General features: G+C 36.1%; 1 protein-coding gene across 4 annotated transcripts in view; it reads left to right on the plus strand.

The window, feature by feature from the left end:
• LOC140512608 (E3 SUMO-protein ligase RanBP2-like) overlaps positions 1–27,635 on the plus strand; it is an 84,889-nt gene that overhangs the window by 55,603 nt on the left and 1,651 nt on the right. For 3 of the 4 annotated variants that reach the window (XM_072621818.1, XM_072621821.1, XM_072621819.1), the window contains exons 18-29: positions 1,418–1,556; positions 2,649–2,743; positions 5,372–9,785; positions 12,124–12,201; positions 13,954–14,121; positions 14,618–14,710; positions 15,855–16,048; positions 16,556–16,760; positions 18,994–19,098; positions 19,670–19,815; positions 22,149–22,422; positions 22,526–22,860. In XM_072621818.1, coding sequence (XP_072477919.1) covers positions 1,418–1,556; positions 2,649–2,743; positions 5,372–9,785; positions 12,124–12,201; positions 13,954–14,121; positions 14,618–14,710; positions 15,855–16,048; positions 16,556–16,760; positions 18,994–19,098; positions 19,670–19,815; positions 22,149–22,422; positions 22,526–22,860 — 6,246 coding nt within the window. The remainder of the gene's footprint in view (positions 1–1,417; positions 1,557–2,648; positions 2,744–5,371; positions 9,786–12,123; positions 12,202–13,953; positions 14,122–14,617; positions 14,711–15,854; positions 16,049–16,555; positions 16,761–18,993; positions 19,099–19,669; positions 19,816–22,148; positions 22,423–22,525; positions 22,861–27,635) is intronic. The other variant, XM_072621820.1, reaches the window with a different exon arrangement.

Genomic DNA, 27,635 nt, shown 5'->3' on the forward strand with positions numbered 1-27,635 from the left:
TTATGTTTCTCCCAGAGGAGGGATAGGTGTACCATCTGCACTTATGAACCAAATTTTTTAATTTAATTTTAAAAAATCCATACTCTGGAGTGCTTTGCGCTCCACCAGGAGTGGGCCACTTTCAAAATTCAAACCATATCTGGCAGGCCACATGCTTTTTCATAGTATCTGGAAGAGTTCTTAAACAAGGGTGAACTTGTTTAATAGTTTGTTTTTTAAAAAAAGTATATGACCTTTGGCAAATCACTTAAACTTAAAAAAATGCCCTGACACAACTTAGTAAAGCAAGAGAACTTAATCTTTTTTTCCCTTGTCATTTATGTTTTGACTATCTTGTGAAAACCCTAGATGCCTTCTCATAAAAATTTTAAATATGTACAACAAATGTTTACAAACCAATTATATTGAAATAGATTTGATAATTTTTTTAAAAAGTTTTTACTCCAGGTTAATCATTTTTGCAGTACGTTGGAGAATGGGTATTGTTTTGTCTAAGTTGGTAGAAAGCATTTTTGCATAGGTAGTACCCCTATAGGAATGAAATCATAGGTCCAGTCCCTTCTTTCATTATCCTCTCGCCAAAAGAAAAATACAAACCAGCCCAGGTATTTCATACTGGCTATTTTCTGATTGTTTCCATTTTCTTTGTCGAAAGAGTATATTTTCATCCCCTCAGTTTGCTTTTCTGGGAAGATACTACTAACCTACTATATCAATTTGAGGATTTAATTAGAGGTTTGAATGGTGTTTTTTCCAAAAACTTTGCATCCCTGTCCGTATATAAAAGGAATATAGTAGCCTTCATGTAAAAGAGGAAAGATTAAACAGGTGTTTTTTTAAAAAGTATCTTGCTTTCCTTGTCTGTCAAGTATTTTTTGAACTGTTTGCTGTTATAATTGTCAATATTTTTGTAGTACTTTAAGGGTTGCAAAGAACTTTACATACGTTACTCATTTTCTCTCTGTAGCAGTCTTGTGAGATAGGTGTTGTTATTGTCTCCATTTTACAGTTGAGGAAATAGACTTGAGAGATCAGATGATTTGCCCAGGGTCATATCACTAGTAAGTGACTGAGCCAGGATGTGAATTCCAGTCTCCAGGTCCAGCACTCTGTCCACTATATTGCTAAGCTGTCTGTAGAACAGTAAATCCCACACCAGTAACACCTGAAGTCTTTTTAACTTGACTCTTAAAAATATGTAATTTTTAAAAAAGGAACCTATTATTTTCTGGTGTAAATCAATTTCTGGCACCCAGAGCCCTTCAAAAATGTAATTATTAGCATATTGCTAATGGACATTTGTATGTAGATGTTTGATGGATTTTAAGTTTTTGTTTTATTAGTATTCTGATAATTTTAATAAATGTTTTCAATGACTAGCATAGAACTAATTCAGATTGAATTATATTTCTAATAGAAAGAAATGCATGAGTTGAAACTAAACAGCAGTAATTCTACTATGTCTCCACACCGTTGGCCTGCAGAAGCCTATGGAACAGATTCAGTGCCTGATGGGTATCAGGGATCACAAAATTACCATGGAGCTCCACTAACAGGTAGAATGAGTTAGTAATTACCTAATGCTTTTTAAATTAAAAAATTCTTAGCTTGTTCTTTCTGTTTTAAATAATAGGCAACTTAGAAGGGGTGACTTGGATGAAATCCTTCTGTATTTGTTTAACAGCTTATTAAGAGTTCTGTGGCTGTCCCTATTATCAGAAGAAAGTTTACATTGTTATATTGTGATGGAACTATTCACATAAAGTTACAAATTTCTATCCTCTAGAAACATACTATGTTAAATTGTTTTCTTCTGATAGGAAAAAAGATAGTCATGGGATTTCATGCTTGCAGAAGTAGTGATGAAACTGATTTTTTTAATCTAAATTTTTTGCTTTATAAATGGGGAACAGACAAAAAGAGCTTTCAAGAAGAAAAGAATACCAGAATCTCAGGGGAATTATTTTAGTTGTAGGCTCTATGAGGGAGAGTAAAAACAGGAATGATTATTTTAGCTGAAGTACCAGTCAGAGGCTATGGTGGCTTGCCTGGCCACTTGAATATGGTGTAGTCAGAAAACTGAGAACAAATGACAAGAGTTTTGTCACTGGAATACTGGAATAGCATATATGCAGTGCTATATTCTGGTTATTGCCCTTGCTTAACTATGTAATAGGTTCTTCTTTCAGAATAATTTTAAAAATACTATTCTTGAAAAGAGATTATTTATAGATTTCTGTTAAGTATGCTTCTAGGGAACTTAACTGTTTACATTAAAAATATATCTGGTAGTGGCAGCAGAGTCTTACCTCTAAACAAATTAGAAAGGAGGTGAAAGAAAGCCTTTAAGATTCAACATTGATAGTAGATATCACAGGCAATAAATTTAAGTAATTAACATCTTACATTTATATTTTCTACTTTCTCTCATTCTTTTTTACATTGCTTTTGGACAGTTTGTAGGAAGTAGATTAGGCAGGTGTTTAAAAGATGCCTGCCGAGGCATACAGATTCATGGATTTACACCACAAATAATTGGCTAGACTTGCCTAGTGCTTTCAGGTGTTATGTGGAAATAAACATTCACCAAGACATATTTAAGTTCACTTGTACTATTGAACTTGAACAGACTTTTTTCTCTTTTTCAGTTGCAACTACTGGTCCTTCAGTATATTACAATCAGTCACCAGCATATAATTCCCAGTATCTTCTAAGAACAGCAGCTAATGTTACACCGACAAAGGTAACAAAAGGGAATATTTATAAATACCTTATTTAGTTTTTTCTCTTCAGAGTTTAGACTTTTGAAGAATTTAAGAGATCACACAGCATTGAAACTTGTAAAACTCTTTCAGATTGGGCAGTGTATTTTTTTAAAAAGTATTTAATGTATTTATTTTCAGTTTATAACATTCACTTTCTAAAGTTTTAAATTTTGGCCCCTTCCTTCCCCAAGATGACATACACTCTGATATGGGCTCTTATACACATACATTCGTATTAAACACATTTTCGCATTAGTCATGTTGCATAGGAGAAATGAATGGGAGAAACCATGAGAAAAAAACAAAACAAAAGAGAAAAGAGTCTACTTTGCTCTGCCTTCTGACTCCATAGTTCTTTCTCTGGAAGTGAATGGCATTTTCTATCATGAGTCCTTTGGAAATGTTCTAGGTCCCTGCATGGCTGAGAAGGGCTAAGTCTTCCAAAATCAGTCATCATGCACTGGCTGTCGCTCTGAACAATTTTCTGGTTCTGCTCACATCACTCAGCATCAGTACATATAAGTCTTTCCAGATTTTTCTGAAGTCTGCCTGTTCATCATTTTTTTTTTTTGATATACTAATTTTATTTATTTTCAGTGTTCTATAATCACTACCATATAACTTAGATTTTTTCCCCCTCCCCCCTGACCTTTCCCCTCCCTCCCTGAGACAGCATACAATTTTATATAGGTTCTACACATACATTCCTGTTAAATACATTTTCACCATAGTCGTGCTGTATAGAAGAAATAAAATGAATGGGAGAAATCATATAACAAACCAAAACGTAATACAAAAGAAAACATTCTTTGATTGAATTCCATAGTTCTTTCCCTGGATGTGGAAGGTATTTTGCCTTAAAAAGACCATTGGGAATTTTTTTAAGTCCTTGCATTGCAATGAAGTTTCAAGTCTACCAGAAAAAACTCTCATACACTGTGGTTGTTGCTGTGCACAGAGGTCTCCTGGTTCTGCTCCTTTCATTCAGCATCAGATCATATTAGTCTTTCTAGGTTTTTCTGATGTCCTCCTGTTCATCATTTCTTATAGCACAAGAGTATTCCATTACATTCATATACCACAACTTGTTCAGCCATTCCCTAGTTGATGGGCATCCCCTCAATTTCCAGTTCTTGGCCACCACTACGAGAGCTGCTATAAATATTTTTGTACATGTGGGTCCTTTTCCTCATTTTTATGATCTCTTTGGGATATAGCCCTAGAAGTGAATTAGTGTTCCAACTCTAATACATCTCCAAGATTTATTTTCCTATTTTGTCATGTTAATCAATCTGATAGGTGTGATATGGTACCTCAGAGTTGTTTTGATATGCATTTCTCTAATCAATAGTGATTTAGAGCATTTTTTCATATGACTATAGATAGCTTTAATTTTTTCCTCTGAAAACTTCCTGTTCATATCCTTTGACCATTTATCAATTGAGGAATGACATGTATTCTTATGAATTTGACTGAGGCCTTTATCAGAGACACTGGTTGTAAAAATTCCCAGTTTTTCTGCCTCCCTCCTAATCTTGGTTGCATTGACGTTTTTGTGCAAAAACTTTTCAATTTAATGTAAACAAAATTGTCCATCTTGCATTTCATAATGTTTTCTAGCTCTTTGGTCATAAATTCCTCCATTCTCCATAAATCTGACAGGTAAACTATTCCTTGCTCTCCTAATTTGTGTATAGTATCAGGTTTTATATCTAAATCAGATATGCATTTGGACTTGATTCTGATATATGGTGTCAGACATTGATCTATGCCCAGTTTCTGCCATACTCTTTTCCAGTTTTCCCAGTAGTTTTTGTCAGATAGTGTGTGAGTTCTTATCCCAGAAGGCAGAAGCTTTGGATTTATCAAACAGTAGATTGCTACAGTCATTGAATACTGTGTCTTGTATACCTAACTTGTTCCACTGATCTACCCCTTCATTTCTTACCAGCACCAAGTGGTTTTGATGATAACTGCTTTATAATCCAATTTAAGATCTGGTATGGTTAGGCTACCTTCCCTAGCTTTTCTTTTCATTCATTCTCTTGATATTTTGGACCTTCCAGTTGAATTTTGATATTATTTTTTTCTAACTCTATAAAATAATTTTTTGGTAGTTTGATTGTTATGGCACTGAACAAGTAAATTAATTTAAGCAGAATCAGACAGTGTATTTTAAATTACTTTCTGGATTAAAAAAACTTTATAGTGTGAAACTTCTCTTTTATAATATTTGTAGTAGAGATAAAATTTCTTTTTCTACCCATTTTGAGGGAAAAGGGGAAAGAGTCTTTTTAACACTTTTTCCAGTCATTACTGTGGTAAGCTCCTGTTGGCCTGGAAATTTGTTTTACTAACTTTTGAATAGTGGCAGGAAGTGGGTGTTCATAGTTGTAATATGGTACAAGATCATTTGATCACATATATTTGTTGCAGAGGAATACAGATCTCCTTTGAATCCTCACTATGAGCCTTCATCATATCACTTCACACCCTTTGACTAATAACTCTACTCAGATTTATTAAAAAATATTTGGGGGGGTGGCAGGAAATTAAATGTTGGAATATCTTTAGGAAGATCTCATTTTTATTTTTTAAATTTATAGGCTCCAGTTTATGGCATGAACCGGCTTACACCGCAACAGCATATTTATGCTTATCCACAACAAATGCACACACCTCCAGTGCAAAATCCACCTGCCTGTATGTTCTCTCAAGAAATGTATGGCCCTCCGTTGCGTTTTGATTCTCCTGCAACTGGAATTCTGTCACCACGAGGAGATGATTACTTTAATTATAATGTTCAACAGACAAGCACAAATCCACCTTTACCTGAACCAGGTTATTTCACAAAACCTCCAGTTGTACCTCATCCTTCAAAATCTGCAGAATCTAGGGTTATAGAATTTGGGAAATCTAACTTTGGGCAGCCTATGCCAGGTGAAGGAGTGAGGCAACCTTTAACAACATCGGCGCAATCAACGCAGCCAACTACCTTTAAATTTAACTCCAATTTTAAATCCAATGATGGTGACTTTACATTTTCATCACCTGAAGTGGTGGGGCATCCTCCTCCTGCGACTTTTGGTAACAGTGAGAGCCTCCTAGGTCTCCTAACTTCAGATAAACCTTCACATGATGAGGGCTATAGTGGAACAAAACCGGTTCCTAGTCAGACAGTCACACCAAGGAATACATTCAGTTTTGGTAGCAAAAATATTTCTAATGTTTCATTTACAGAAGGCATTGGACACAGTCAGTGTAAAAATTCTCTTTTTGGTCGTAGTGATGATGTGTTTACTTTCCAAAGTCCAGGCAAAACAGTATTTGGGACACCAACGCCAGACTTAGCAAATAAGAGTCACGAAACCGATGGAGGAAGTACCCATGGAGATGATGATGATGATGGCCCTCACTTTGAACCAGTAGTTCCACTTCCTGATAAGATAGAAGTGAAAACCGGTGAGGAAGATGAAGAAGAATTCTTTTGTAATCGTGCAAAATTGTTCCGTTTTGATGCAGAATCCAAAGAATGGAAGGAGCGAGGTATTGGCAATGTGAAGATACTGAGGCATAAGATATCTGGCAAAATCCGTCTTCTCATGAGACGAGAACAAGTACTCAAAATCTGTGCAAATCATTACATAAATCCAGATATGAAACTGACACCCAATGCTGGCTCAGATAAATCATTTGTATGGCATGCTCTTGACTATGCAGATGAATTGCCAAAGCCAGAGCAACTTGCTATTAAGTTTAAAACTCCAGAGGAGGCAGCTCATTTCAAACGCAAGTTTGAAGAAGCCCAGGAAATCTTAAGAGCTTCAGCTTCAAATATTTCCACAGGAAGTCAAAATGTTAGGATTTCGAAAGACACCAAGAACCAGGATAGCAAGGATACTGGAAAACCTGACCCAGGACATCCAAATTTTGGTTTTCAAATTTCAAAGAAAGATGGGCTATGGGATTGTAACAGTTGTTCAGTAAAGAATGTTGCAACAGCAAAGAAATGTGTATCGTGCAAAAACCTAAATCCAAATAGCAAGGAACTTTTGGGCCCACCATTAGTTGAAAACTCTCCAGCTTTTAAGCCTGGCACAGAAAAGACTCAAGAAGGATTTGGACCACTGTTTGCTAAGAAAGAGGATCACTGGGATTGCAATGTGTGTTTAATGAGGAATGAACCTACGGTATCTAAGTGTATAGCCTGCCAGAATACAAACACAACAAGTAAAAGTGTTCCATCATTTAGTCAGCAGCCTTCCTTCAAGTTTGGGCAGGGAGAGTTTTCTAAGCCTATTACCAGTGATTTAGGAACTCTGTTTCCTAAGAAGGATGGTCAGTGGAACTGCAGCGTTTGTCTGGTACAGAATGAAGCAAGTGCTAAAAAATGTGCTGCTTGTGACAATCCAAATCCACAAAGTCAACCCAGCTGCACGATTCCAGCACCTACTGCTTTGAAGCCCAGTACTTCAGAGACTAGCAAGTCTACTAAGAGTGGATTTGAAGGAATGTTTACTAAGAAAGAAGGACAATGGGACTGTAGTGTTTGCTTAGTACGAAATGAAAGTTCTTCCTTCAAATGTGTGGCCTGTGAAGCACCAAAACCATTCAGTAAACCTGTTGCAGAATCTTCTTCAGATTTTACATTTGGTTTCAAAAGTAAATTATCTGAACCTTCTGGGAATCAAATGGCAACTGGCTTTAAGTGTGACTTTTCAGAAAAAGCTTTTAAATTTGGCAGTACAGAGCATGGTTTTAAATTTGGTCATGTTGAGCAAGGAAGCTCACCTTCTTCCTTCACATTTCAAGTTCCCTCTAGTACAGAAGCTAAACCCACAAAAGAAGGATTTGGTTTTACTGTGCCTGCACCTGCTGGTGGATTTAAATTTGGCATACAAGAATCTGGTGATCAAAAGGGTAACGAGAAGTCCGTTGAAGGAGATACTGCTTCCAAGACTCATGATGTTAATAACAAGCAAAATAATAGTGATTCAGTGTTTGGACACAGTAGTAACAATTTCACTTTTGCTGACCTTGCAAAGTCAGGGGAAGGATTTCAATTTGGCAAAAAAGATCCAAATTTTAAAGGATTTTCAGGAGCAGGTGAAAAACTTTTTTCGTCACAGAGTGCTAAAATGTCCCCTAAGGCCAATACATCATCAGACCTTGAGAAAGATGATGATGCATATAAGACAGAGGACAGTGATGATATCCATTTCGAACCTGTAGTTCAGATGCCTGAAAAAGTGGAGCTTGTTACAGGAGAAGAAGATGAAAAGGTTCTCTATTCACAAAGGGTGAAGTTATTTAGATTTGATGCAGAGATAAGTCAGTGGAAAGAAAGGGGCCTAGGAAATTTAAAGATTCTTAAAAATGAAGTCAATGGCAAACTAAGAATGCTAATGCGTCGAGAACAAGTACTAAAAGTATGTGCTAATCATTGGATCACTACTACAATGAACCTTAAACCTTTATCTGGTTCAGACAGGGCATGGATGTGGCTAGCCAGTGATTTTTCTGATGGAGATGCTAAACTTGAACAATTGGCAGCAAAGTTTAAAACACCAGAGCTGGCTGAAGAATTCAAACAGAAATTTGAAGAATGCCAAAGACTTTTACTAGACATACCAGTTCAAACACCTCATAAACTTGTAGATACTGGCAGAGCTGCCAAACTAATAGAGAGAGCTGAAGAAATGAAAAGTGGGCTAAAAAATCTTAAAACATTTTTGACAAATGACAAAAAGCTCACCGAGGAGGAGAATAACAATTCAAGTTTAGCAGCCAGTACTTCTGATTTAACAGTAAAACCACATGCTGAAACCACTGGACCTTCATTAGAATGGGATAACTATGACTTAAGAGAGGATGCTTTGGATGATAGTGTAAGTAGTAGTTCAGTATATGCATCTCCATTATCAAATAGTCCTGTGAGGAAAAATCTCTTCCGCTTTGGTGATTCGACAACAGGATTCAATTTCAGTTTTAAATCTGCTTTGAGTCCATCCAAATCCCCTGCCAAGTTGAATCAGAGTAGAACTTCCGTTGGCACTGATGAAGAGTCTGATATTACCCAAGAAGAAGAGAAAGATGGTCAGTACTTTGAGCCAGTTGTACCGTTACCTGATCTGGTAGAAGTGTCCAGCGGTGAGGAAAATGAACAAGTTGTCTTTAATCATCGAGCCAAACTCTATAGATATGATAAAGATGCTGGCCAGTGGAAGGAAAGAGGAATAGGCGATATAAAGATTTTGCAGAATTATGATAATAAACACGTGCGAATAGTAATGCGAAGAGACCAAGTATTGAAACTGTGTGCCAATCATAGAGTAACGCCAGACATGACTTTGCAAAACATGAAAGGGACAGAAAGAGTTTGGGTTTGGACTGCTTGTGATTTTGCTGATGGGGAAAGGAAAGTAGAACAATTAGCTGTTCGTTTTAAACTACAGGATGTTGCAGATGCATTCAAACAGATTTTTGATGAGGCAAAACAGGCCCAAGAAAAAGATATCTTGCTAACGCCACACTTCTCCCGTGCTACCACTCCTCGAGAGTTTCCATGTGGTAAAATTGCGGTAGCTGTATTAGAAGAAACCACAAGGGAGAGAACAGATTTAAACCAGGGTTCTGATACAACAGATACAATTCTAGAAGTTGGAGAAGTGTGTAGCACTTCTGAAACACCAACAAAAGCAGTTGTTTCCCCTCCAAAGTTTGTTTTTGGCTCTGAGTCTGTTAAAAGCATTTTTAGTAGTGAGAAATCAAAACCATTTGCATTTGGCAACAATTCAGCTACAGGTTCTTTATTTGGATTCAGCTTTAATGCACCTTTGAAAAACAAAAGTGGGGAAGATGTTTCAGGTGAGATTGAAAGAAATTCAGAACCTAGTAAATGTGAAGCACAGAAGAGCTTGAACATCAAGTCATTTGCAGAAAGCAAAGCAGAAAAGCCCTTGACTCCTTTTCCAAAGGAAGAACCCTCAGCTAACTTTGCATTTAAAACATTAGAAAAGGGTAAGTGCCAAGTTAATTTTTCATATTTAAAATATTCTTATCTTTAAAAACTTAAAGTAAAACAGGTTACTTTGTTTTGTACACAGATATGTATGAGAAGGAAACTAGTTAATTTGAATTCTTTTATAAACAACTTTTAGAAAGCTTCTCAAACACTGCTCATGAGTAGGTATTCTTTATAGACTTATTTCTGGTAAAAGATCTTAGTCTACTTGGACAGAATTCTTAATATTTGACTGGCTTATCTCAAGGAAATTAACAGGATTAGCATTTTTCTGTAATATTTGGTTAAAAATTGCATTTAGTAAAAGTGCTTGGTGCAGAACATTAGCTTCTTTTAAAGGAGATTTAACTTACCTCTAGAATGTTTAAATTTAATTTTCTCAGCCAAAGTTATGAGATCATTAAACTTGGGTTGAGAGCTAACTTAAAAAGTATTTCAGCCTCATAGAAGTGGAGGACCTTTCATTACTCTTACTTAGTATTGCATCCTATGAAGACATTTTAAATTTCTGATGCACTGCATTTTTTCAGTTTGAGTGACTTGCAGTGGTGTTACATGGCAACAACATATGCTTTTGATGTGAATTGAATTTGAACTTAGAGCTTATATTAAATGAGCTTTTATCTGAATGAATGGTAGTTGAATTGTAGATGAATCTAGAGAATGCCTGAGCAATTGAGAATCTGGTCATCTGTATTATGTCATATAAAACAGTTTATATTAGGGAACATGGATAGATTAGAATTTCTTAAACTAATTTAGCCATGGAACATTCCGCAGAGAAAATAATTTAGAAAACAGTTATTTTCTAAGCTTTTTTTTCATGCTTAGATTACGTTTCTAAAATGTTTGAAAACCACATGATTTCAGAGACAGAAAAACACAAGAAAGATAGTTTGAAACAAATAAAGCTCTTAATTTGTACTTAAATCAAGGATTCTCTTGCCCTCTTTTTTGTTATGTACTTTTCTGGCTTTATCCTTTCTCAGAATGTTTTTAAAATGTACAAAATGTGGGATTACCAAGGAAATCAATTACATTGAAATATATTTGTCAACATATTTTTTTAAAAGTTCACCTCAGCTTTAAAAGAACATTCTTTTTTCCTGTGGATTTTTAACTTTGCAATATGCAGTCTTTAAGAGTATATATGTTTGAGTGAAGGTTAGTAGGTTAATTACACATAGGACTGAAATTTTGTTGTTAGTACAATATTTTGTTAAAGGAACATGTAAAATCTTTTGAAAGTAGATCAAAATGTTTGTGGCTTTTTGTGTACCATTTGTATCCCTTGTTTAAAAATGGCTGTACTCCTAGGTAATTTCCTGGATGAAGTTTAGTTTTAAGTTTGTCCTCAGATTTTGTATTCCTCTGATACTTTGTATTCCTCTGTACTTTGCTAACTGAAAGAATTCTCTCCATAAACTTTAAGAAATTGGTAGTGAATTTCGCAGAAGTTGATTTTGTGTTTAAACTTGAATTTTGCAGCGTATTTTGGGAAGGATTGCAGCTATTTTAAATTAAGGGTATTCAGATAAATTGATCTACTTTACACAAACCAAAAAAATAGTTGTTTGTATCAAAGTTACTGTTCTATGTGTATATTCTGGCAGTTAACATTAACTTTCTTTTTAGACAGTCCTCCAAGCACACATTTGATTTCATGTAAGGTCATAGATCTAGAGGTGGAAAGCACCTCAGAGGCCATCTAGTCCTACCACCTCATTTTACAGATGAGGAAACTGAGGCCTACAGGGGTTAAATGACTTGCCAAGACACAGGTAGTGTCAGAATCAGGTCCTGAAAATGTTCTTACTGATATACTATGACTAGAGAATACTTAAAGAGTTGCACTTATTGATGCTTAACTAATTTGTAGAATTCACTAACTAGAAATTATAGTTATGCTGGTTTAATGATTTACGGCATAATGTAGAGTATAAAGTCTGACATAATTTTTAAAAAGCCTACTATGAGGTAAATGTGAGTGCTTACCAGTATTGACCTTTAACTTTCAATCATAGGGGTGTTTTAAAAAAAGCACAGGCAATTTGTTTTTAACTGAGTGTTGTTTTATTTCCCCAGAGGTGTAGTCAAAATACTTAAAATTGTCATCCAGTGGGAACTGATATGTGATCTATTTAGTTCCTAAGTCATTATGGGAATTGGCCTATGAAGTAGTACTGGAGTGGCCTGTGAACTTTAGTGATTTTGTGTTTTCTTGTGTGGGTAGGAGGGGGGGAGAGTGTGTTTTTAAGAGAGAAAAGGAAAATAAAATCAAGTTTTATTTTGTCCCTCTAAACACCCATATCCTTAACATTGTTTATTTTCTAGGATTTAATTTTAGTCTTTTTAAATCTAATCCAATGGCTTTTTGGACCAGTGCCCCCTCCTCACAGCCTGAGAGCAAAGGTATAAAGTGCACTCAGTGTGAGATGACTTTAGTTTTCATAGCGGTTGGCAGTCTTTGACAAAGTAGTTTTGCTTCATAAAACTGAGTACTTAACAGTTTACAACATGCATGTTAAAGAATGCTGGTTTAGGTGAAGATGTCTCTGCTTGCACACAGCTGTTGTCCTCATTGCCTTATTCACTTTTGAGGGTAGTTAGTTATAAGCAATCACTACTTTCTGCTATGTTGCATTTCACTATTGCACTGATTCTGACACTCCATACCTACTGCTTTCACTTCTCAGTACCTTGTTCATTTGTTTCTTCAACAGTTCTAGACAGTAGGAAATAAAGTCAGGAAATAATGCATTACATAGTTAACTGTCATGTGTCTATTTTAGGAAACAATCTTCAAGTGTTACAAGTAAACAGTGAATTTTGGTAGGGTGTTATACATTGACCTCCTGTATCTCCACATACATAAATATTTACTGGGTTTCTTTAGGCTCCAATTCACATAGTATATTTTGAGTATACATCTATTATTAAGCTCTACTGGATGTAGGTAGTTTTAAATGTTAAAAAAAATTTCTATAGCCCTTCCTGTTGAAAAGAATTAGAACTATATTATATAAACTTAAATGAGACAGCAGGTATCCGTCTTGGGCATAAGATTGAGATCATTTAATTTGGAAGGGACTTAGATCCTCTCAGGATTAGATTGGATTAGATTCTAAAACAAGCTTGCATCTTACAAGTAAGGAAATTTTTGAGTCCTAGAAAAATGAAATGACTTGCAAAGATTACAAAGCTAGAATTGGAACCTACGGTCTCTTGTGCTCACTATACTATTTGTTATGCCCTTTTTCCTTATATTCCTCTAACATAGAGTTATGAGTATTCGTAATTGTGGTGATGAGAGAATTTTCTGTTCATTGTAAAGACAGCAGGGAAAAGGGGAGAGAATTTATTTCATTTATAGTCAACTGAGGAATGGTCACTGCCTTGCATGAATTAGTTAATATTGTTGCTAATCTCTTTAGCTAAAACTTTGCCTAGCTCTTTCTAGATCTAGTCCCCTATCCTGTAAGCAAGCACTCATTTTAGGACCAAGAATTTGAAGTTTTTGCATGATTGTTAGCCACAGAGGTTTTGCCTAAAGGTGAAGTATTGAAGCTCAGATGAGTGTTTTTTGAGGGGCATTCTTTAATACTTAGTTGGGCAGTGTATGAAAGGTGTGCATGCCTTTGTGTCTGTGTGTGTTTAAAACCTTAATCTGGCATATGAAGAACTTTTAAACTAATACCATATAACATTTTTTGAGGATTTCTGAGATTTCTTTGCAGGCGAAAATCAAGTTTGACTTTTTATTTAGACTATATTAACTAATTTTATATTATATTTTCCTAACTTCTTTCATCAGTTGCATGTGCATGACTCTTTACTAGTTATTATTAGCATGTAAAAGGTTCTTTTCTAATAATTTACATTTTATAAAGTTTTAGGAATTAGATTATAATGTATGTGTTATTTTACCTAAATAAGTAAAAATAATTCTTTAAAACTATAAAAGATCTTGTGTTTAATAAAAGTGGCAGTGTCCTCATATAGAATTGATTTTAGAAAATCAAATGATTGCTTCATGAGTTTTTTGCATTAAAATGTAATGTTTTTGTATACCTTATTGTAGAAATTATTCTGTAGTTCTGATTTGACTTGAGTAGTGATGTATTATTTAAAATTTAGACTGTAATTTTGCTTTATTTCTTGTAGTTGAGATGAAGAAGAAAACAGAAGAACTTTCCACAGATGATGTATTCATTGTATACGAACTAACTCCTACTCCTGAACAAAAAGCTCTTGCTGTCAATCTTAAACTTCCTCCAACTTTTTTCTGCTATAAGAATAGACCGGATTACATTAGTGAGGAAGAAGATGATGGTAAGGCCCCATCTCATCCCACCCTCTTGCCTTCTAGTATTGTAGAAGCATAATAAACATTTAGGTATCAATATGAATATTTAAGATGTGTTGCTACAGTGTTCCAGGGTTTATATAAGGTTTCCCAAAAGTCTTAGTGCCGTTGAAGCTTAAAACTGCTCCAAGACTTTTGGGAAATCCTACATTTAGTTTGTGTTATAGAATTAGAACACTCTTAGAATCATAGAAATCTTAGAGTCCATCTAGCATATCTTTTAAAGCATGAATCCTTTCTGTAACATGTATAAGTGTATTGGTGGCTGCTATGATTTTGTTATGTGCAAACTCCCTTCAGTGATGAAGGTTACAACCTGTCACAGGGAGTTGCTTGATGCTGTACATTAAATGACTTCTTATTCACACAGCTAGTAAATGTCAGAGGTAGGATTTGAACAGTGTTTTTAACTCTCAAGTCTAATATTTAATCATGTTTGACACTACCAATCATATTTTAAAGATGAAGATTTTGAATCAGCGGTCAAGAAACTTAATGGAAAGCTATATCCAGATGACCCAGATGAATGTAAAAGATCCCAAGAATCTGTAACAGGTAAACTAACATAGAATAATGGTTATATTACTTACACATCTTGTAGATTGATAAATCTCAGTCTTTATTTGGCATCAAACAAAAAAGTATACATAAACTTCCATAGAGATTTATGACTTCAAACTATTCAAATGATTGTTGTTCTCATAAATAAGTAAATTTTAATAAAGTTGACTGTGTATGGTAAATAGAAATTATATTTAGCTGGTGTCTATCATTATAAAATAAGATATATGTGGCTAGGATAGGGGGGAAAAACCTGCCATTATACTGGAGGGAAAATATTCTATGGAATTGGCTAAGATAATTATTTGTAAGTATTATTCATAGTTTATATTTATAATTATATGTAAATATAATCATTATGCTGGGGTTTATAGGAAATGAGCAACTTTTATGGATTCTGAGATTTATGCTCAGTTTTCTGTTTACTTGCCTTTTGCATAATTTTTTCCATTTCATGATCTTTCCCTGAAATTTTAGAAAATTTTTCTGAACCTAAGAATCCCATACTCTCAAAAATTCACTTTACCCACATTTTTTCCTCCTATTTATTTTGATATTTCTACTGTATAATGGAACTGGACTATATTTTTCCAGTAGGTGTTAGTCTAACATATGATTTGCTTTAGGCAAAACATTCTTTAAGTTAGAAAATGTCAGTAATTCTCTAACAAGTTTACTTATTATGTATAGATAAAACAGTCTATGGAACTTAAAGTAATTATATTAATTATTAGTGATTATAAGTAATGTATATTTATACATTTTTATTGCAATATGTTAAAAAGAGAACAATGAAAACTTCTGTTTTACTGTTTATCACAGGGCGAAAGAGGAATTATTTAGAATTAATGGAGAAGGATTATTTTGATAGAAATAGTATAGAGAGGAAAGGAAGGGAACAGAAAATGTGGGGAGAAGGAAATAGTGGGAAGGAGAGGCAAGATTTGATTTTACTATAGTAAATGACTATCCCTACAGGGACATTTTAAAATCACTACAGTCTCTGTTTTGGGGGCATATTACTATTGGTTGGTTCACGGAGTACATTTTGATATTATCATATTCAAGTTCTTTGACTTTAAGCTGACTTTTCTCTGTTAACGAATCTATGTTGCTTTTGTTGTATTTGTTCTTGCAGGAGAAGTTGTTCCAGACCATGATAAAGAATGTATGATTGTCTGGGAGAAGAAACCAACATCTGAAGAAAAAGCAAAAGCAGAAACTCTAAAACTTCCTCCTACGTTTTTCTGTGGTGTTTGCAGTGATACTGATGAGGATAGTAGCCATCCAGAGGACTTTAACTCAGAGGTTCAAAAAGTTCAGGAAGCAAAAGTAAGGATATCTTTATTTTTTTTTCTTATATTTTGGTACCTGCTTCATTAAGGAAAACCAAACTGACTTTTACCTAATGTTTCATTTTATACAGATAAGAAACTAAATTGTCCTCAACATATGTACTCTTTCATTTTCCTCCTTATTGATTCTTTTCCCCTTTTCTGCCATCCTTTTTTTTTTTCTTTCTGTTTTCCTTTCTTTGCCTTCTCTTGAAGACTTTAGGAGTGACCAGCAACACCCCACAAGCTTTCTTAAACCTACTACTGTGTCCCAAGTCTCAGTTCTTAAATAGGTTAGCATTTTTATTGTAAAGAAGGTATTAACTGAATCAGAAGTAGATTATCTTTGAAGAATTTTTCATCTAGGGCAGAAGAGTTGGAAAAAAATAAGAAATGGTACCAGAAATGTTAGTCTCTAAGCTGAGCTTGGCTAGCCAAACATTTCATAGTTTTATTTGAAGTTAAACATTTTTATTGTGAATTAATTTGTGTGCTTTGTTTTTAGAAATTGCATGATGATGAGGTTACAAGTTCAACTGATGTAGCACATACTAGGGGGACTAAAGTTCCTGCTTCCTTCACATGTAAATCTGAGGAACCTGACTCTACTACTGAATCTTCTGATGCAGCACACAGTTCATCTGAGGCTAATGACAAACCTGTAGACTTATCTAACAAAAAAGAAAATGAGGCAGATTCCACAAGCCAAGGTAAAAATTCTACTGACTTAACTGTGGATAGATATGTTTTTAGGAAAATATTTACTGAATGGACTATCCATTATATTTGTACATTTCAGGAGAGTTACTTATTTTTTCTTGATAATTTATAAAAATTGTTCTAACATGTAAATTTTGTAATGGCTTAAAATAGCAGTGACCAGAAATATGATTTTCTAAATTTAGTACTGAACTTACTTTGGTGGCTTCATTAAAACGATTACAAAAGAAAATTCTTTTGAGGCAAGATGCTATAGTTAACGTGGGTGGGGAACCTGCAACCTTGAGGCCACATGTGGCCCTGTTAGTCTTCAAGTGGAGCCCTTTCACTGAATCCAAACTTGACAGAACAAATCCTCTTAATAAAGTAAAAATCTCCACCCGTGCTGGTAGAAAGAGTATCAACTCTGGAGTCCGAGAAGTCCTTGGTTCAGATTCCACTTTTATTGCTCACTGTCTCTATGACTGTGGGTAAGTCACCTAACCCTGGATAGTTTGTTCATCTGTAAAATTAGAGTGTTGGACCAGATGACTGAGGACCCTTTCAGTTCTAAATTTATGATCCTGTGATCCATCCTTTGAGATCACAGAATCTGAGTTGCAAAGTAACCGCCATGTCCATCTGGTCTTAACTCCTAGCTGTAACTCCCATATGTGGCCAATTTTGTTTGAAGACTTTCCGTCAGGGAGAGCACACTCTCTCCTAATTCTGCTTCAGATACTTCTAGTTAAGGAAGTGTTTCTGGACTAATTCTGCTTCTTTGGAGTGTGTTCCACTGCCTTCATTTCTGTCTTCTGAGGTTAAGTTTAACATGACAATTCTTTTTCAGATACTTGAAGATGGTTATAATAATTGTTTTCTTTTCTTCTCCATTTCATCTTCTGATACCATGGCTGCATTTCTTTTAACTCTCTACAATTGTTACCTCTTATTTCCTCTCACTCCTTAACTTCTTGCAGTTTGGCTTCCAGGCTCACCACTCAAATAAAAGAGCTCTTTTAAAAGTTGCTCATCATCTGTTAATTGCTAAATTCAGTGAACTCAATCCTTGTTGACATTTCTGTAGCATTTGACAGTGACTATGCCTTCTTTCTTGATACCCCATGTCTTTCTTGGTTCTCTTCCAGTCTGGCTATTATTTTTCAGTTTCTTTTCCTGGATCATCATTCATCTTTCACTTTCTGATTGTGTTTCATTCCTAAGGCCCTCTTCAGTCTTGGTAATGTCATCAACTCTCATGGATTGAAAGATTATCTTTGTACATTTGATTCTCACATATAAATGTCTACTCCTAATTTTTCGTGACTTCCAATCCCACATCATCAGCTGCCTATCAGACATTTTCAATCAAGTCTTCTATAGGTATTTTAAACTCAATCTATCTAAAAAAACTCATTATGTCTTTTTCACTTCTCCAAACTTCCTTGTTTCTGTTGAGGGTATCACTATCCTCCTGGTCACTCAGATACTCAAACTTGACATTATTCTTAATCCTTCCCGTTACTTTTCCATCTACCTCCAAGCATTCATTCAGTTGAAATGTCTTGACAATTTTACCTCCACAACATCTCTTGAATCCTTTCATTTCTCTGCCTTCAGATGGCTACTATCCCAGTTTACTACCTTCTCACCTGGACTATTGTGGTAACATTCTAATTGGACTTCTTGCATCTGATTTCTTCCCTCAGTAATTCATCCTTCACACAACTGATAAAATAATCTTACTAAGTCATTTTGTTACTTCCTTGCTAAAGAACATTTAGTTTATTCAAGGCCTTCATGTCTGGCATCAATTTACCTTTTCATGTTTACTTTACATTAATTTTCTTCATTCACTTTTATTTTCCATTCAAACTAACCTACTTGTTCTTTAAATTGGCATTTTCTGTACTCTGAGGCAGAGGAAGTAGGGGTGGGCAGGGAGGGATGGGGGATGGAGGGAGGGAGGGAAAGAGAGAGAGAGAAAGAGAGAGAGAAATGAAACCATGCTTTTGTCACTTCTGTAGAGTGCTAGGATGTGCTATATGCAAGTAGTAGGTATCTATTTTTATTTTGGATGACTTGATTTTCATAAGAAAGTAGGATATTATTGTCCAACTGAGACTGTATAGCTCTTAGAAGTTGGGATAGGCTCTTCCACCTATCTTCTTGGATAAAGAAGTTAAAATGTCACAAATCTTTTATGAAAGATTTTCATCCTTTTTTATTTTGTTTTTGATTTAGAAGGAGAAAGCAGAACAGTGCCATTTGGATTTGGTACTAGTACGGGATTGTCATTTGCGGATTTGGCTTCTGGTAATTCTGGGGATTTTGCTTTTGGTTCTAAAGGTAAGGTAACATTAGACTCAAGGCAACTAACTTAATATATTGACTGTGTTTCAGATTTGCTGTTGTTAAAAGAGTCTCAGAAATGTCAGAATTCAAGAATCAAGTGTTATAATGAACTGTAGCATTTTAAATTAGTGACTAGTTTCTCTCTAGTTATAGTTTTATTGATCTGGTCTCTGTCTTTGTTTTGGGGAGAGATGACATGATTGTAGATTTATTGCTTAAGTATTAGCATTGATTTTCTAGTAGTAAAGTAAGGATTATATGATGTTAACCATGCAGTGTCCCCATTTTTTATCCTAGAGAATTGAAAGATATGGGTTCAACAATATTCTACCTAGGTCCTGGCCTCACTTTATAGATCTTTAATTCAGAATTGTTTTCAGTGCTAAGAATTTTAAAAAAAAGTCCATTGGTAAATATGTTTATAAGGAATAAGTGCCATGGATTAGACATTAGATACCTTATGATAAAGGGTTTAATTTTCATATAGATGTCATTTGGCAAAGAATTCAGAATTTATGACTTACAGTAATGAATATCTAAATATCTTTAAAATTTTATTTCTTAGATAAAAATTTCCAATGGGCAAATACTGGAGCAGCTGTGTTTGGGAAGTACACAGCCAGTAAAGGTGGAGAAGATGAAGAAGGTAGTGATGAAGAAGTTGTTCATAATGAAGATATACATTTTGAGCCAATTGTGTCTTTGCCAGAGGTAATAAATTAGAGTTATTGATTAACAAGATGTCAGTAGCATATAATGGCATGTATTTTTATAGTGGTTTCAAGTTTTACAAAGCCCTTTACATACTTTATCTCATTTGTTCCTTATAACTTGAGCTATATTATAGCTATTTGAACAATATGAGGCAATTAATGATTAGTGATATTAAGTGATTTATCCTCTGTAAACCCCTTAGTTGCTGAATATCAGTCCCATGACATTCATTTAAGTTTTTAAAAGGCTTGTTGATATTGAGCCTTCAAAAAAACCACCTTTTATTGCTTATTATCTGATGTGACATTTTAATACTTTTGAATAAAGACCTTACCCCAAACTTATGCTCATAAAATATCATCCATTACACAGGCAGTTTTTCAGACTATTTATCCTTTGGTTTTGAAGGATCTAGTGATAGGGAAGGAATAACATTTTCTTTTGGCTTCATCTGTATTGTCAAGTATTTAGCCATTAACACATTCTAAATACAACAGTTACTAAAAATTACTCTAAGTTCTTCAAGACTCTCTCAACAGAACATGTTTTAAAAAAAATAAAAGTGGCCTAAAAATTAGAAGTAGGGTTTTTTCTTTCTTCCTCCTTTTCTTTTTCTTTGCTCTTTCACTTCCCTTCTCTTCTTTTCTTTCTTTTTTTTTTTTTTACTTCATAGCATACATAGGGAGAGATACCTGTTTTTCTCAAAATATTGCTGCCCATGTGTTTATTAGGACTTTATCCTTTCTCAGCTGTATGTCGTCTTTAATATTGCCCAGCCTTTAATATTTTGCTACTATTAGCTTCCTAATAAGCTTTCTCTTACCTTCTTCTCTTTCCTCAATTCTGTAAAACCTCCATCACCAAAATTCCTGTCTATATACACAGAGGACAGCTTGGAGAGATGGGGAAAGTATGATCTCTATCAAGTTATTTGGTGCTGATGTGGAAAAGGGATAAACTTTGTTTTACACCTAGGAGCAATGGATAGAAGTTGCAGATAGGTAGACTAGTATAAGGAGAAAAAGCTTCTGAACAATTACAAGTTCTAAAGTAGAATAGTCTATAGCAGGAGATAATGACCCTTTGTCAGGGATGTTGCAAGTACAAGTTGATCTCTATCATCTTTGAGAGTTTTTCCAACACTCTTGATTTGATTTGATTCTGTGATTCCTTATGTGACAGAGCCAGAATTTGAACTCAGACCATTGCTTTACTGTAGTGTTCTTTGCTGTTTTTCTAGCAGGTTATATATCTCAAAATAAATCTGACTAATATCGTTTCTTATTTACTGAAAATTGATTCATGTCTGTTTAGAATTTAAAACTCTGGAGAAACTAGTTAATTTTGTATTTGTATATAACAAAATAATAAATTTTTGCAAATAAGAATCTTAACAGTTTTCTCAGAAACATTTTTGTTCTTGATTTAAGATGTCCAAATTATCCCCTATACCAAATGTTTACTTTATTACAGATATTACTTAATAGATATATTATGTGAAATGGAATGTCTAGGATAATACTGAGAAGGACTGATCATTTTCTGAGTAACTTCCAAGGTCACAACTTATTGTTTTGAAACTACAATTAATTATTCTCTTATTCACAAGACAGCTGTTTGGTAATTTAAAAGCTCAAGAAAATGTATAAAGCTTCCATTCTCAAAACCATAAGAAAATGTTAACTTTGTCAATAAATTGAGAGTTTGGTCAATGTCAGCTATTAGCTGATTTTCCTCATAAAAATAGATACATTTTAAAAGTGCTTTTATACTAAGGCAGCAGTGCAAATAGATTCTTGAAATGGAAAACATTTAATTTTTAAGAGGAAAGGATAAGCAAAAGGTGGAGAGAGAATCTGTGCTTCCTGTCAGTGGCCTAGCCAAATGTAGTATACTGCTAACACTTAAAGGTACTACTAAAGTACTGTTATGGTAAATACCATTCCTGTCAAAAATACACACACATACAGAGCTTAAAACAAATCTTAAAGAATGGTCACTTGGAATTTTTTGGAATACTTTTGCGTACTTTGGTACCACATTGTGGTACGTTTGGTTTGTAGTAGCAGTCATAATTGAGGCTAAGATCAAGAAGTACAGTAGGACATGATAGCTACTACTCAGTCACATGATACCTAACATATTATTAATCATGTTCTAACCACAGCCTTTTCTGGGAGATACTGCATGTTGCACTGATGACAAGATTGTGGTTCAGACAAGTCTGAAGGACATGTCACTTACTATTGGAGCTGGGACTCAACTCAGCAGTCAATCTCACCTCAGTGTCACAGCTGTAGAAAAAAGTCCTTTCCCTTTGTCTGTTTTAGGTGGAAGTGAAATCTGGAGAAGAAGATGAAGAAATTTTGTTCAAAGAAAGAGCCAAACTTTACAGGTGGGACAGAGATGTTCTTCAGTGGAAAGAAAGGGGAGTTGGAGAGATAAAGATCCTTTTCCATACAATGAAGAACTATTATCGAATCCTTATGAGAAGAGACCAAGTCTTTAAAGTTTGTGCAAATCATGTTATTACCAAAGCAATGGAATTAAAATCCTTAAATGTTTCAAATAATGCATTGGTTTGGACTGCTACAGACTATGCAGGTGAGAATTAGTAACCTTAGTACCCTTTTGAGTTCAAGTCATATATGACATTGAAACTATTCTTGAGATTCAGTGCCATTAAATGTCTTTTTTTGCCTTATAGATGGAGAAGCAAAAGTTGAACAGCTCGCAGTCAGATTTAAAACTAAAGAAATGTCTGATTCTTTTAAGAAAAAATTTGAAGAATGTCAGGATAATTTATCAAAACTGCAGAAGGGACAAGTATCACTTGTAGCAGAGTTGTCACAGGAAACAAATCCTGTAGTATTTTTCGAAGTATTTGCTGATGATGAACCTTTGGGACGTATTACTATGGAACTGTTCTCAAACATTGTGCCTCAAACTGCTGAGAACTTCAGGGCACTGTGCACAGGAGAAAGGGGCTTTGGTTATAAGAACTCAATTTTTCACCGTGTAATTCCAGATTTTGTGTGCCATGTAAGTATGAGCCAAGAATGTTTTAGAGAACAGACTTAGTAAACTAATTTGTTTTACTGGTAGAAATTGTCCACAAAAACTATCTTTCTCCTACAATTGAGATAAGTAACATTATTCCATGTTCTTGTAGGATGAAACAGTGTAAGGTCTAAGTCTAAATTCCTTTTCTACCAGGTTGCCAACTGCTTTTCCCAAATACATTTGTTAAATAATGAATTGTTTCCCAAATTTTCCTTTAGTTCACCAAATCTTTTTTTAATAGTTTTTTAAATTTATTTTTATATTTCTACATTCATTTCCACAAAATTTTGAGTTCCAATTTTTCTACCCATCTCTCCCCTCCCCCCACCCTGTAACACTTTGCATTCTGATTATCCCTTCCCTCAATGTGCCCTCCCTTCTATTACACCCCACCCTTCCCTTATCCCCATCTTGTCTCATTTCTGTAGGGCAAGATAGATTTCTATACCTTATTACCTGTATGTCTTATTTCCCAGTTGTATGCAAAGACAATTCTCAACATTTGTTTCTAATACTTTGAATTTCAACTCCTCTCCCTTCCTGCCTCCCCACCCATCCCTACCGAGAAGGCAAGTGATCCAATACAGGCTATATATGTGTCGTTTTGCAAAAGACTTCCATTAATAGTCATGTTGTGTAAGACTAACTATATTGCCCTCCATCCTACCCTGTCACCCCCCCTTTTTTTTGTATTCTCATTTGACCTTCTCCCTTCCCAAAAGTGTTTACTTCTAGTTACTCCCTTCTCCCATTTGCCCTCCCTTCATCATCCCCCCGTCCCACTTCTCCCCTACTTTCCTGTAGTGTAAGATAGATTTTCATACCAAATTGAGTGTGCATGTTATTCCCTCCAAAAGCCAAATTCCCTTTTACCTTCTCACCTCCTCCCTTTTCTCCTCCATTGATAAAGCTTTTTCTTGCCTCTTTTATGAGTGATAATTTGCCCCATTCCATTGCTCCCTTTCTCCTCCCAATATATTCCTCTCTCACCCCTTAATTTTATTTTTTTATGGATATCATCTCTTCTGATTCAACTCAACCTGTACTCTGTGTGTGCATGTGTACACCAAATCTTTTGTAGACATTTGGTTAGAAATCTGGTGTATCCTTATTCTATTAATCTATTAGGTTTAAGTCTGGAGTTGTAAGACCATCCTTTTCAACCTTTCTATTGATTATGCTCCTTGACCCTCTTGCCCACATCTTTTTTCTATGTAAATCTTATTGTGGTTTTGCCTTTTTCTATAAAGAAGCCCTTATTATTAAATTTGGGCCTGTTGTAATTTTTACTATATGAATCAGAAACATTCATCTCTTTTTACTCCTGCTGTTTCACCCCCAGTTCCAGACCCTTGTTATTTAGATAACTGAGCTATTGCAATTCTAGCTGGTCTCCCTCTCTCTAGTCTCCTCCTCTATTCTATCTGTCTTGTACCTTGTTGCCAGAAGACCTTCCTAAAACATGGTTTTCCTCATGTCATTAGGAAATGGGCACAGTGTGAGGAGTACTAGATAGGGAATCTGAGGAGCTCAGTTAAAATTCTTGATGATCCTGTGAAAGTTACCCAAAACTTTAGGCATTATTTTGTTGATCTGTAAAATGAAGGGGATGACATATTATCTGTAAATCTATGCTCTCTTAATCGTTTTTGTACTTGGCTTTCTCTGTAACCTCATGGTACAGTGGAAAGGTCACTGACTCTGAAGTCAAAGCACCTTGGCCCCAATTTTTTTTTTTAACATTTATTTTCACAAAATTTTGGGTTACAAATTTTCTCCCCTTTTCTCCCCGCCCCCCCCCCGCCCCCCCAAACCCAAGCATTCTAATTGCCCCTGTGACCAATCTGCTCTCTCCTCTATCCTCTCTCCCTGTCCATGTCTCCGTCTTCTCTTTTGTCCTGTAGGGCCAGATAGCTTTCTTGACCCCTTAACCTGTATTTCTTGTTACCCAGTGGTAAGAACATTACATTTGGTCCTAACACTTTGAGTTCCATCTTCTTTAGCTCCCTCCCTCCCCAACCCTTCCCCTTGGAAGACAAGCAATTCAATATAGGCCAAATCTGTTTAGTTTTGCAAATGATTTCCATACTAGTTGTGTTGTATAGGACTAACTATATTTCCCTCCATCCTATCCTGTCCCCCATTACTTCTATTTTCTTATGGTCCTTTCCCTCCCCATGAGTGTCGACCTCATATTGCATTCTCCTCCCCATGCCCTCCCCTCCATCCTCCCCCCCACCCTGCTTGTGCCCCTGTACCCCACTCTCCTGTATTATGAGATAGGTTTTCCTATCAAAATGAGTGTGCATTATATTCTTTCCTTTAGTGGAATGTGATGAGAGTAGACCTCATGTTTTTCTCTTGCCTCCCCTCTTTATCCCACCACTAATAAGTCTTTTGCTTGCCTCTTTTATGAGAGATAATTTGCCCCATATAACTTTTCCCTTTCTCCTCCCAATATTTCTCTCTCACTGCTTGATTTCATTTTTTTTTTAAGATATGATCCCATCCTCTTCAATTCACTCTGTGCACTCTGTCTCTATGTATGTGTGTGTGTGTGCATGAGTGTGTGTGTGTACTCCCACCCAGTACCCAGATACTGAAATGTTTCAAGAGTTACAAATATTGTCTTTCCATGTAGGAATGTAAACAGTTCAACTTTAGTAAGTCCCTTATGACTTCTCTTTGCTGTTCACCTTTTCATGGTTCTCTTCATTCTTGTGTTAGAAAGTCAAATTTTCTTTCTAGCTCTGGTCTTTTCATCAGGAAAATTTGAAAATCCTCTATTTCATTGAAAGACCATTTTTTTCTCCTGAAGTCAGTTTCGCTGGGTAGGTGATTCTTGGTTTTAGTCCTAGTTCCTTTGACTTCTGGAATATCCTATTCCATGCCCTTCGATCCCTTAATGTAGAGGGAGCTAGATCTTGTGTTATCCTGATTGTATTTCCACAATACTTGAATTGTTTCTTTCTAGCTGCTTGCAATATTTTCTCTTTCACCTGGGAATTCTGTAATTTGGCCACAATGCTCCTAGGAGTTTCTCTTTTTGGATCTCTTTCATGCGGTGTTCTGTGGATTCCTTGAATATTTATTTTGCCTTCTGGTTCTAGAATCTCAGGGCAGTTTTCCTTGATAATTTCATGGAAGATGATGTCTAGGCTCTTCTTTTGATCATGGTTTTCAGGTAGTCCCAGAATTTTTACATTGTCTCTCCTGATTCTATTTTCCAGGTCAGTTGTTTTTCCAATAAGATATTTCACATTATCTTCCATTTTTTGAATCTGCACGCTATGTTCTGTGATATCTGTCTTTCTCATAAAGTCCTTAGCGTCCATCTGTACCATTCCAGTTTTGAAAGATCTATTTTCTTCAGTGAGCTTTGGAATCTCCTTTTCCATTTGGTTAATTCTGCTTTTGAAAGCATTCTTCTCCTCATTGGCCCCTTGCACCTCCCTTGCCAACTGAGTTAGGCTAGTTCTCAAGGTGCCAATTTCTTCAAGATTTTTTTGGTTCTCCTTTAGCAGGGAGCTGATCTGCTTTTCATGCTTCTCCCTCATTCCTCTCATTTCTCTTCCCAGTCTTTCCTCCACCTCTCTAACTTGATTTTCAAAATTCCTGTTGAGCTCTTCCATGGCCCGAGCCCATTGGTTGGGCTGGGACACAGAATCCTCGATTTCTGTGTCTTTGCCTGATGGCAAGCATTGTTCCTCCCCATCAGAAAGGAAGGGAGGAAGTGTCTTTTCTCCGAGAAAATACCCTTCAATAGTTTTATCTCTTTTCCCTTTTCTGGGCATTCTCCCCAGCCAGTGACCTGACCTCTGAATGTTCTCCTCACACCCTCCTCGCCTCCTGGTCCTCCCAGCCAGCGTTTGGGAACTGAGATTCAAATGCTGCTTCCCGCCTTAGGATTTTTGGCGGGGGGAGGGCTGCTATTCAGTGTGAGAATTAAGTTCAGGTGGTCAGGGGCAGGGCCGCCTCTCTGGCTCAGTTCCCTCTGGGGGTTTATGCACAGACCTTCCACAATGGATCCAGGCTCCCGCCCGTTTGGGGAGCCCCTGTCTGCAGCCGCCTCTCAGCTTCTATCTCCTGGGGGGGCCCGAGCCACGGGGGCACCCCACTCCCCTCTCGACCCGCCAAAGACACTCTCTCACCTACCCCCGTCAGTCACCTGTTGGTGGGGGGGGGGGGCTTGTGCCGCCACTGGAGATCCCGTCTCTGGAGCCTTCTCGGATCTGTACTTCTCGGAGCAGCCGCCGCCCCCGCAGGTCCGGGCTGGGTTCCACGTCTGCAGCGCGATGGACCTTTTGTGAGAGGTTTGCAGGTCCCTCTGTGGGTGGAGGGACCCGCGTGGCCCCTGGAGATCCCGTCCCCGTAGCCCGCTCGGATCTTTTCCTCTGTCTTTCTGAATTTTTTCTTTCTAGCTGCTTGCAATATTTTCTCTTTCACCTGGGAATTCTGTAATTTGGCCACAATGCTCCTAGGAGTTTCTCTTTTTGGATCTCTTTCATGCGGTGTTCTGCGGATTCCTTGAATATTTATTTTGCCTTCTGGTTCTAGAATCTCAGGGCAGTTTTCCTTGATAATTTCATGGAAGATGATGTCTAGGCTCTTCTTTTGATCATGGTTTTCAGGTAGTCCCAGAATTTTTACATTGTCTCTCCTGATTCTATTTTCCAGGTCAGTTGTTTTTCCAATAAGATATTTCACATTATCTTCCATTTTTCGAATCTGCAGAGGCTGCCCTCTGCTCCCCG

The sequence above is a fragment of the Notamacropus eugenii genome, chromosome 6 (genome assembly GCF_028372415.1).
Source record: "Notamacropus eugenii isolate mMacEug1 chromosome 6, mMacEug1.pri_v2, whole genome shotgun sequence".
NCBI classification, from domain to species: domain Eukaryota; kingdom Metazoa; phylum Chordata; class Mammalia; order Diprotodontia; family Macropodidae; genus Notamacropus; species Notamacropus eugenii.